At 34.8% G+C, this 12,718-nt stretch overlaps 1 protein-coding gene across 2 annotated transcripts in view; it reads right to left on the bottom strand.

Moving 5' to 3' along the window:
* JAK2 (Janus kinase 2) overlaps positions 1–12,718 on the bottom strand; it is a 101,574-nt gene that overhangs the window by 63,188 nt on the left and 25,668 nt on the right. For both annotated transcript variants that reach the window (XM_025360071.1, XM_025360072.1), the window contains exons 6-9: positions 5,417–5,574; positions 3,680–3,791; positions 1,287–1,473; positions 442–569 (exon numbers count right to left, since the gene is read on the bottom strand). In XM_025360071.1, the coding sequence (XP_025215856.1) occupies positions 442–569; positions 1,287–1,473; positions 3,680–3,791; positions 5,417–5,574 (585 nt within the window). The remainder of the gene's footprint in view (positions 1–441; positions 570–1,286; positions 1,474–3,679; positions 3,792–5,416; positions 5,575–12,718) is intronic.

Genomic DNA, 12,718 nt, shown 5'->3' on the forward strand with positions numbered 1-12,718 from the left:
CACAGGTTCCACTTAAGTATCCTCACATTTTGGTATCCATGGGTAGTCCTGGAACCAATCCCTCATGGACACTGAGAGATGGCTGGATTTTTGTCTCAGTTTCTTCTTTATTTTTAACCCCTTGAATTTCCCTTATTTTCTTGAGAACTTGAGAGTAACAATATAGGTCTTTGTATATTTTTAATTTTTAATTTTTGTGAAGAATCATTTTTAAATTTCCAAAAAGAAAATTAAGATTCCATTCTTAGGATAATTAAGATAATTAATTTTGCTAACATCTAACACAAGGTTGGTATATCTTTCAAAGGAAAAATACTTAAATCACAACTAAATTTGTATATGTTATAACAAAATAATTCCAAATGACACATGAATGTAAATCAAGAAAACATGTTGTTTTAAAAGGACAAAAAAGACAGTAATCAGTATCTAATGACTTACAAATATCAAATCTTCATTTCTGATTTTGTGAAACACCATTTGGTTCATATGAGTAGGCCTCTGTAATGTTGGTGAGGTTGGTACATCAGAAACACCATTCGTTCTGAAGACTAGAAGGTTTGATTTATCTGAAAAAATAAAATACATATATATCACGTCAAAATACACTGAAAATATGAATTGCGCCAAGGAAGAGTAAAATGAAATGTGTTCTATATATAAGAAATGCTTAATAACTCCTCATTGTTCTTTTTTATAATAGAAAATTATTTTAGGGGTTAACTCATTGAACTTTGATGTATTATTCTTAGTTACTTCATATATTCAAAATTATAATCACTTTCTTAATGTAATTTGAATTTTGATGTATTCCTGCCAGTTATTTCATTAATTCAAAATTATAGTAACTTCCTTAACTCATACAATTTTTCAGAAATTTTAATAATTTTTAATAGTAAGGCTCATTATTTCAAGGAATTTCCAACTTTACTATCTTTATTTTTAAAATACAGCAATTAAAATCCTCAAAGTATATGAAAATTTTTACTTAAAACAACATGAGAATTTAGTAGTGAGATCTTACTAGTTCAATAAATGACATCATACCACAAAATTATTATGTTTAAAATCTCATTTTAGAATAATTGAACTTCAAGTCACTTCTAGACCACCAAAACCAAAGTAAACAATCTTATTTGATGATGCTTGTACAACAGAATAAGATAAAATTAACTTTTAGAGCTGCTTCTTTCATATATCCTTTGAAATCAATGTACTAAAGATACTTCACACCACATACACAATCCATGACCAGTAATTTAAAAATAACTAGAAAATTATCTTACCTTTTGGCTTTGGGGGACAGCACTTAGTAAACTGGAAAATTATATTGTCTGAGCGAACGGTTTCCATCTGGTAACAATTCAAAAGATCTTTAAGACTGCTGAAGTTCTTCTTTGTCCCACTGAGGTTGTACTCTTCATTCTCATTTTTTGTAATCAAACAGTGTTTATATTCAATGACATTTTCTCGCTGTATAAGTTTAATTATAAAGAAAGGGAGGGATACTCACAATGGACATCATAGTGATTATTCTGACAAAATGATATCACAAGGACAAGCAACAGAATAAACATTTGAACCAAGAATCCAATGTAGTGCCAGTATAGTAATAGAAGTACTTAGTTCCTCAAAAGGGCAATTTACAATTTCTCAGCCTATAAAAGTGGTTTAAAAGTTGATTTTATGAAAACGTATGGAAGAAGGCAATGATAATTAATAGCAATAGTAATACCATCCTTAATAGCTTCCCATCATTTGTAAGATAAAGCCTAAAACAAATGTAGCATATAGAGCCTTCCATGAGCTGGTTTCTGCCTCCATCTCCAATCTCAGCTCCTGCCACTGCCAACATACAACCTATGTTCCAGCCATATTAAATGACTTAAATCATTTCAAGCAAATGCCATGCTGCTTCATGCCTTGATAACTCTTCATGCTATCTCTCTACCTAAGAATGTATACCCACTTCTTCTGAGCAGTGAACCTTTCTTTATTCATTCATCAAAACTCAGTTCAAGTACCACTTTTTCTAAGAGGTCCTCTCTCATGTTCACCTCATTGCACAAGCAAAGGTGAACATTCAGACATTCCACTGCACCACCATTGTATTTGTATAATTATCTTTAATATGACATTTTTAATATTTTGCAGTTTTTAAATATTTGTCTTATGCACTATATTATGAACTTGTTCATCTGTTTTTTTAAGGTGCATTTTATAAACATATTCATTCTACTCAGAAACATTTATATAAAATCTACCAATACCTCAAGGTCAATCAAGTTCTTCCTATGCCAAATGACCTTTCTTGTTTTTGTTTTTTTTTTCTGAGACAGTGTCTCACTCTGTTGCCAGGCTGGAATGCAATGGGACAATTTTGGCTCACTGCAACCTCTGCCTCCCAGGTTCAAGCGATTCTCCTGCCTCAGCCTCCCGAGTAGCTGGGACTACAGGTGTGCACCACCATGCCCAGCTAATTTTTATAATTTTAGTAGAGACAGGGTCTCACCATTTCACCACGTTGGCCAGGATGGTCTCGATCTCTTGACCTCGTGATCCACCCGCCTTGGCCTCCCAAAGTGCTGGGATTACAGGCGTGAGCCACCCACACCCAGCCAACCTTTCTTAATAACTGTAAACCTGTCTGTTACTGTCTATATTTGCCTATGCTAGATAATTACATGTTCGATTTAGAATTTTTTGTATACTTGAAAATTTTTGTTTGTCCAGTAGATAAGTTTCTTGAAGGTAGGGCTGTAGCATAAACTCTCTAATATATAGCTCTCATATTAGGATTGGCACATACAGTGAACATAAAATATATATATAGTTTTTGAATTGATACTTGAATATAATGTACTATTATCTGTTATAGTAAGAGGATACTTTGAAATTAGGATAGATTACCAGTTTTACACAAAGGTGAAGTGATGGTGTAACCTACTTTCTGTAATCTACCCTCTACATATGCCAAATATAAGTTGCATTTTATAAAAATTAAAATAATTGAATAACAAAATTCTTATTTTCTCTATTTTTAAAAATCAAGATAAATTTGGAAGCTTCTATAAAGGTTCTTAGGATTTATACTATGAAATTGCCTCATAAGTGATAGTAAATAATCACAGATGAGATCCAAGATGATCTGTATTAACAGTGGGGTTTTACCTTTAAAACATGCATTGTAGACCACTATTCTTAATATTAGAAAATCACCAGTTAAAAGTGCTTTAATGTGTCTGTTTCTTTGTTATTGCCCTATTTTTCTCTAATTCTGTTTCCTGTAATTCTGTGACCACTGTTAATAAACAGAAAATTTGCTTCCAATTTATTTTGTTCTACATCATGTGGCAGGGATTTCCAGTTTTGCAAAAAAAAAAAGAAACATCAAGACACTTGATGAAATACCTTTTGACACACTGGTAACACCAAAACATCAGAAAATAAAATAAATGCAAAATAAAAAGATAGACATAAATTATTTTATATTTTTATATAAACCCTGGGAATTATATCTTATTTATTTGTACAGAATCTCTGAGGAAATTAAGCATTATACTAGTTATATCCTATATATAGCTATAATTCTGAGTATTAAAAAGGAAATATGGTAAATAATATGCAGAGGAAATTAAATGAACTAAAGTGTTACTATTAATAAGTGTGACATACTAACCTCGACAGCAAAAGTCAGAAAATATTTATTAAAGTCCTTAGGACTGCATCGAAGTACATACAGTCCAGTCTGATTACCTGCTTTCTTCAGTTTACTAATGGCAAAATCCATCCTAAAGGTAAAGAAAAAGCAATTTGAATGATAATATAGCAAGCACCATAACATTATGACCAAGTGTCATCTAAAAAAATCAAAAGTCAAATCTAAAACTGTCAGAACTGTCTCCTCTACTTTATATGTTTAGCAATAATCCTTCAAAGGAAAAAATCAAAGTACCAAGCTATTTTGCATAAATTCAAACCATTTCAAGGGACAATTATATAGCTTTAAAAACCAATAAAAGGTATTATAAGACAAAATCACAACAAACAATTTGTTCATTTGATTTTTCTGCCTGCTGATTACAAAGTTAATATTTTTAAAATCATATTCTCTGAAAACTTCATTTAACCATAAAGATAATATGTCAGAAAATATTTATATCTCTCCTACAATAGCAGTTACTGACATAGAAATCTGAATGCATGATTTTATTATTTGGTATGATAACAAAGTCTAAGAGAAGAACCATGGCAACTGACAAAGACAACTGATTTTTAAAATTTTCTGTTTTCTGAAGCTGCACACCTTGAAAGAGAAGCAAAATCTAATCTATACAAAAGCAAGAATCATTCTGTTTCACTTATCACCATATTTCTAATATATAAACCAATGCTTGCACATAGTAGTTACTCAGTAAATATAAATAAAAGAATGTTTGAATGAATTTATGGATACATGAATAAAGGCAAGGAGTTTTAAAAATATTTAACATGTAAATTACAGACGAAGTTCAAGTAGTACAACTTTTTCATAGCAACCATATTCACTACTAAAAAAATATTAAGCATAGACTAAATCAAGTCTTTATATTACCCAAGATGTATTTTCTCAAATACTTAGGGGTAGGTTAAATGCAAAGAACATAGTATGCTCACGATCCCAGATTTTCCCTTTGCTCAAGTTATTCAAATCTGTTGTCAATATACCACATCCCACCTAAGAGATCATTAGGACGTAAGCTAAATAGATGTTATGCATGTTATGCATGATAGCTGGCTTTACCCAGTATTAAAATAAGGATCTACAACCATGTGAGCCAATATGCTAGTTACTAGCCACATGTAGCTATTTAAATGTAAAGAAATTAAAATTCAGTTCCTCGGTTGCACTAGCCACATCTCAAATGCTAAACAGCCACATGTAGCTAGTGGCTACTATGTTACACAGCACAGATACAGAATATTTTCATCACTGCAGAAAGTTCTACATAGCACTAGTCTAGAAATGTGGACATCATATACATCTTGTGTTTGAACCTTTCAGTAGGAGATGGACTATCCAAAAATAAAGCATTTTCAAATTTTGCACTGTGGCTTCCTTACAGTATTTTAAAATTAATAACACATAAATTGGAGGTCTTTTTTACTAACATTCAGGAGCGAATCACACATAGGCATGATTAACAAATGTTAAATTTGTACAGGTTATAAATATTATAGATTGGGATACAGATGGTAAATTATATGCTAAATAATTCTAATTATTATGTAATCTGATTGCAAATAGCCTTTTGTTTAAAAAAACTTGTCAAATTAATGTTTTTTCCTAAACATACATGTATCACTCTGTTAAATCTTCTTTGTAAATATATCATTTACTTTTCTAAAAATTTACTTTTAAGTCTGTATTACTCACGAAATTGGGCCATGACAGTTGCTTTGTATATTTTCAAGCACTGTTGGAGGCGCTACTTCTTTACAGAGGTAATGATGTGCATCTGCAGTTAATCTATAATATCCATCAATTAATGACACGAAAGACAAAGCTTCCCTTAATGAGCTAAGTTCAATTTCCTAAGCAGAGAAAAGAAAAAGAAACGGCACATTTTAGAAAGTCAACTCCATGTTAAATATTGAAAAATTTTTTCATTCCACGTTTTTAGAGTAATTCACCTAAATACATTTTCTTCTAAATTGCTCACATGTCTTTTATGGCTCAGTACTCAATATGAATTACAAATTCTTATGTCTGATATTTAAGATCCTCCTAAATACAGATTATCATACCTTCCCAGTTATAGTTCATTCTATATCCATCGTTTTACTTTATTTTCCAATGTCCTTCTTAGACTAATATACCAGTTATCTCAGCTAGAAATCTATTTAATACAATATAAAAGTTGACATTAGAAATCATGAGCATTTCTTTTTTTTTCTTTTTCTTCTTTTTTTTTTTTTATACTTTAAGTTCTAGGGTACATGTGCACAATGTGCAGGTTTGTTACATATGTACACGTGCCATGTTGGTGTGCTGCACCCATTAACTCATCATTTACATTAGGTATATCTCCTAATGCTATCCCTCCCCCACCACACACAATAGGACCCGGTGTGTGATGATTCCCTTCCTGTGTCCAAGTGTTCAATTCCCACCGATGTTCAATTGCTCATTGTTCAATTCCCACCGATGAGTGAGAACATGCGGTATTTTTGAGGGTCTTGCTCCATCGCCCAGGCTGAAGTGCACTGGCACAATCTTGGCTTACTGCAACCTCCACCTCCCAGGCTCAAGCGATCCTCCCACCTAACCCTCATGAGTAGCTGGGATTACAGGTGTGTGCCACCATGCCCAGCTAATTTTTGTATTTCTAGTAAACACAGGTTCTCGCCATGTTGGCCAGGCTGGTCTCCCAACTCCTGACCTCAAGTGATCCACCCACCTCGGTCTCCCAAAGTGTTGGGATTACAGGTGTGAGCCACAGACTACATACCAATTATGTACTACTAAAGTTAAAGTATTCATGCTACAAACTAAAATGTTAGGAAATGTAGCTATGCTATGATTTTTTTTGTCCCCCCGCCTCCCCATCAGAGTCTTGCTCTGTCGCCCAGGCTGGCGTGCAATGGCGCGATCTCGGCTCACTGCAACTTCTGCCTCCAGGGTTCAAGCAATTCTCCTGTCTCAGCCCCCCAAGATGCTGGGATTACAGGCACACGCCAAGACGCCCAGCTAATTTTTGTATTTTTAGCAGAGACAGGGTTCCAACATGTTGTCCAGGCTAGTCTCAAACTCCTGACCTCATGATCCACCCGCCTTGGCCTCCCAAAGTGCTGGGATTACAGGCGTGAGTCACCATGCCCGGCCTCATTGTATCTTAATACATATGTGAACATATAATCAGCCTAAAATGCAGCATGTTACTTAAATGCGAAAATATATGTACATATATAAAAATATTTATATTTTTACATGCAAAAAGTCAGTTATATAAAGAAAAAAGCCCCATTTGTAACAAAAAGGATGCAATATCAATAATTAACAAAAACTTCAAAACACTCTTATACAACTTTTTATTTAAATATACAGAAGATTAACGATGTTCTTGGTAGGAAAATCCAATATGAGAAAAATGTAAAATTCCTCTCTAAATTAATTTTCTAATTTGTCTCAATCACATTAAAAATACCAACAGATACCAGAAGCTGTACCTAGAAAAACAGGGCAAACATGAGATTCAGAAAATCAGATCCAATATAAGAGAGATGAAAACACAGTTACCAGGATGAGAAAGGAATGACCAAAAATTACAGCTGTACAAAATAATAGCTGTACCTAGAGAGCTTCCAGTCCACACTATAAAGTAAGACACTGTGATCGAAGAGGTACTTCTCCAGAAAAGAAGTAAAAACACTATCATATGTGACAGGTTTGATGATGTGAAATTTTGTATTGAGAAGTCCACTACTTTACAGAGTTCTTGTAGAAAATGAAAATAAAGCTAGATACAAAGGAAAAATCATAAAGCAATAATTAACTCCTGGAAAAAGTTATATAAGAATGAAAATGTGATTACAGCATATTTCTTGGCCCAGCCACGAACAATATTTACATAATCATAAAAGAATACAGAATAGAGTCCTAAATCAAAAATTTTAATAAAGAGAAAAGCGTATGACATGTTTGAACGATAAAAGGTATTTAGCGGCCAGGCGTGGTGCCTCACGCCTATAATCCCAGCACTTTGGGAGGCCGAGGCGGGTGGATCATGAGGTCAGGAGATCAAGACCATCCTGGCTAACATGGTGAAACCCCGTCTCTACTAAAAATACAAAAAATTAGCCGCGCATGGTGGTGGGCACCTGTAGTCCCAGCTACTCGGGAGGCTGAGGCAGGAGAATGACGTGAACCCGGGAGGTGGAGCTTGCAGTGAGCCAAGATCGCACCACAGCACTCCAGCCTGGATGACAGAGCGAGACTTCATCTCAAAAAAAAAAAAAAAAAACAGGTATTATAAAAGATATTCTAAACAAAATTAAAAGACTTGGAGGTTACAAACATGTACAACAAAGGAATATACCTAACATACATTGTGGGAATAAAACCTATAAAACAATTAAAAATAAAAAAAGAAAACTAGTCAAAGGATGTGAAAAGGCAGTCCACAGAAGAATAAATATTAAAGCTGACCTATAAACACATGAGGTATTGCTCAATCTCAGGTTCTAATTAAGGAAATGAAATAAAACAGGAGAGCATTATTTACCCATTGATTTGGCAGAAAAATTAAAAGATTGATAACATCCAGTGTTGGCAAAGGGTACAAGAAAAGAGGCGTACAGATACATTGGAAACACCTTTTGAGAAGTATTTTAATAATCTATCAAAGTTGTAAATAGTCATACCCTTTGAACTAGCAGTTCACTAACTGGTATCCCTCTTATTGATATACAGGCACATTTTGTTTACTACACTTCCCTTTATTGCTCCTTGCAGATATGACTTTTTTTTTTTTTTTTTTTTTTTTTACAAATTGAAGGTTTCTGACAAACTTATGTGGAGCAAGTACAAGTCTATCAGTGCAATTTTTCCAATAGCATATGCTTACTTCCTGTCTATGTGTCACGTTTTGGTAATTTTCGCAAAATTTAAACTTTGTTATTATTATACCTGTTATGGTTATTTGTGATCAATGACCTTTGATGTAACTATTGTACAGTTGTCCCTCAGAATACAAGGGGAATTGGTTACAGGACCCCTGCATATACCAAAATTTGAACATATTCAAGTCCTGAAATCAGCCCTGCAGAACTCATATATGCAAAATGTCTGCCCTACATATATGCAAGTTTCGCATCCTGTGAATACTATATTTTCCATCAATGTTTGGCTGAAAAAATTGCATATAAGTGGACCCACACAGTTCAAACCTGTGATGTCCAAAGGTCAACTGTAATTGTTTTGGGGCACCACACACTGGGCCTATATAAGATGGTGAACTTAAGTGATAAATTTCTATATGTTCTGATTGCTCCATTGAATAGCTATTTCCCTTTCTTTTTCCCTCTCCTCAGGCCTCCCTATTCCCTCAGATACAACAATAATGAAATTAGGCCAATTAATAATCCTACAGTCACCTCTAAGTATTCAAGTGAAAGGAAGATTCACCCATTTCTCACTGTAAATCAAAAGCTAGAAATGATTAAGCTTAGTGAGGAAGGCATGCTGAAAGCCAAGACAGGCTGAAAGCTAGGCCTGTTGCACTAAAAAGGCAAGTTACGAATCCAAAGGAAAAGTCTTTGAAGGAAATTGAAAGTGCTACTACTGTGAGCACATAAATTACAAGAAAGTGAACAGCCTTATTGATGATACAGAGAAAGTTCTAGATAGAAGATCAAACCAGCCACAACATTCCCTTAAGCCAAAGCCCAATCTAGAGCAAGACCTTACTGATCTTCAGTTCTATGAAGGCTGAGAGAGGTGAGGAAGCTGCAGAAGAAAAGCTGGAAGCTACAAGAGGTTGGTTCATGAGGTTTAAGAAAAGAAGCCATGTCCACAGCATAAGTGCAAGGTGAAGCAGAAAATGCTGATGTGGAAGCTACAGAAAGTTATCCAGAAGATCTAGCAAGGACCATTGATGAAGATGGTGACACTAACAAACAGATATTCAAATGTAAACAAAACAGCCTTCTGTTGGAAGAATATGCCATCTGGGACTTCCACAGCTAGAGAGGAGAAGTCAGTGCTTGCCTTCAAAGCTTCAAAGGACAGGCTGACCCTCTTGCTAAGGGCTAATGCCACTGGTGACTTGAAATTCAAACCAGTGCTCATTTACCATTCCAAAAATCCCAGGGCTCTACAAATTATGCTAAGTCTACTCTGCCTATGCTCTATAAATGGAACAATAAAGCCTGGATGACAGCACGTCTGTTTATAGCATGGTTTACTGACTATTTTAAGCCCATTGTTGAGATCTGCTCAGAAAAAAAGATTGCTTTCAAAGTATTACTGCTCATTGACAATGCACCTGGTCACCCAAGCACTCTGATGGAGATGTACAAGGATATTCATATTATTTTCATGCCTGGTGACACAACATCCGTTCTGCAGCCCATGGATCAAGGAGGAATTTCAACTTTCAAGTCTTATTATCTAAGAAATACATTTTGTAAGGCTAAGCTGCCATACATAGTGATTCCTCTGATGGAGCTGGGTAAATAGAAAAACTTATGGAAAGGATTCACCATTCTTGATGCCAGGAAGAATACTAGTGATTCATGGAAGAAGGTCAAAGTGTTAACATTATCAGGAATTTGGAAGAAGTTGATTCCAACCCTCATGGATGACTTTGAGGGGTTCAAGACTTCAATGGAGGAAGTCACTAGGATGTGGTAGAAATAGCAAGAGAACTAGAATTAGAAGTAGAGCTGAAGATGTGACTGAATTGCTACAATCTTATGATAAAATTTGGACAGATAAGTTGCTTCTTATGCATGAGCATTAAAGGAATGGTTTCTTGAGATGGATCTAGTCCTGGTGAAGATGCCGTGAATGTTGTTGAAAAGACAGCAAAGGATTTAGAATAAAGTTTAGTAGCTAAAGCAGTGGCAGGGTTTGAGAGGACTGACTCATTTTGAAAGAAATTCTACAGTGGGTGAAATGTTACCAAACAATGTCACATGCAACAGAGACATCTTTAACGAAATGGAGAGTCTATTGATGCAGTAAATGTTATCGTTATCTTAAGAAATTGCTTCAGCCAACCCAACCTTAAGCAACCACCACCCTGATCGGTCAGCGCCATCAACATCAAAGTAATACCCTCACAAGCAGAAAGATTATAACTCTCTGGAGGCTCAGATTATCATTAGGATTTTTTAGCAATCAAGTGTTTTAAATTAATTTTTAAGACATAATGCAGTTGCAGACGTAGTAGACTTGATTATAGTGTAAACATAACTTTTATATGACTGAGAAACCAAAAAATTTATGCAACTCACTTCATTGCAATATTTGCTTTATGGCAATGGTCCGGAACTGAACTAGCAATATCTGACATATGCCTATATACATTTTGCAAACATCCTACAAAAGACTTAGAGTCTATAGAGACTCTACAAATTGATCAGAAAGGGACAAGCCAATGAAAAATGTGCAAAAGACTGTCACAGGCACTTTGTAAGAAGGATATTCAGATGAACAATAAGTAAGTGAAAAAGTACTCAACATCATTACTCATCAGGGCAATGAAAATAAAAACTACAATGAGCTACCAGTACACATCCACCAGACACACAAGACATTTTTAGACTGACAAAATTAAGAGTTGATGGGGATATGAGACAACTGTAATTATCATGCATTATTGAAGGAAGAGTGAACTGACAGAAGTACAAAAAATTGTTTGGCAGTATACTAAAGCTATCACTATGACTCAATAATCCCATCTCTAGGTATATATACACAAAAAAAATGAGTGCATGAGTCCACCAAAAAATATGTAAAAGAATGTTCATAGTAAATTTATCCCTAAAAGCCCCAAACTGAAAGCAACCCAAATGTCCATCAACAGAATAAATTTAAAATTTGAGATATAGTCAAACAATTCAGTACTACCCAGCAATAAAAAGGAGTGAACTGACACATGTAACAACATAAATGAATCTTCAAACATTATACTAAGTAAAAGAATCTAGATTTTAAAAGAAAACATACAGTATCATTCCATTTATACAACCTTTGTTAATAGATAAAACTAAGTGATGGTAGATGATAGGTACCTTAAGTTAGGGGTGGAGGTGAATAAGTGGGAAGATGCATGTGGAAACCTTCTGGAAGTAAGAGAAGTATTCTGTTCTTTGAGGTGGGTATGGCTACAAAGATGTACAAATATGTAAAAATTCATTGAGCTATCCACGTAAGATTAGTGTGCTTTACTGTGTTCATGTTATAGCTCAATAAAAAGTAAAAAGAAAAATAGGCAACAAAAGTTGAACTAGCTAAAACTACAAAACTACTGTGCATCAAAGGACACAAGCAACATAGTGAAAAGCAATCTATGGAATGGGAGAAAATATTTGCAAATCATATATTTGTAAAGGGATTAATATCCAGAATACACAAATAATTTCCATAATTCGGCCAAAAAACCTGATTAAAAAAATGAGCAAAGGACTTGAATATCTATTTCTTCAAAGAAGATACACAAATGGCAATACATATATTAAAAGATGCTCAGTAACACTAATCATTAGGGAAATGTGAATCAAAATCGCAATGAGATACTACTTCACACCCATCAGACGGCTACTATCAGAAAACAGAAGATAACAAGTTTTTATGAGCATGTGGAGAATGTACTCCTGGTAGGAATGTAAAATGGTGCAGCTGCTGTGGAAAACAGCATGATGGTTCCCTAAAAAATTACAAGTAGAATTACCATATGATCCAGCAATTCTACTTCTAGGTATGACATGGTTTGGTTCTGCATCCCCACCCATCTCTCATCTCGAATTGTAATCCCCATGCGGCAAGGGAGGGACATGGTGGGAGGTGATTGAATCATGGGGATGGTTTCCCCCATGCTGTTCTCATGATAGTGAGGGAGTTCTCATGAGATCTGCTGATTTAAAGGTGGCACTTTCCCCTGCGCACTCTCTCTCTTCTGCTGCCATGTAAGACATGCCTTCCTTCCCCTTCACCTTCTGCCATGATTTTAAG

The sequence above is a fragment of the Theropithecus gelada genome, chromosome 15, assembly GCF_003255815.1.
Source record: "Theropithecus gelada isolate Dixy chromosome 15, Tgel_1.0, whole genome shotgun sequence".
Lineage (NCBI taxonomy): Eukaryota > Metazoa > Chordata > Mammalia > Primates > Cercopithecidae > Theropithecus > Theropithecus gelada.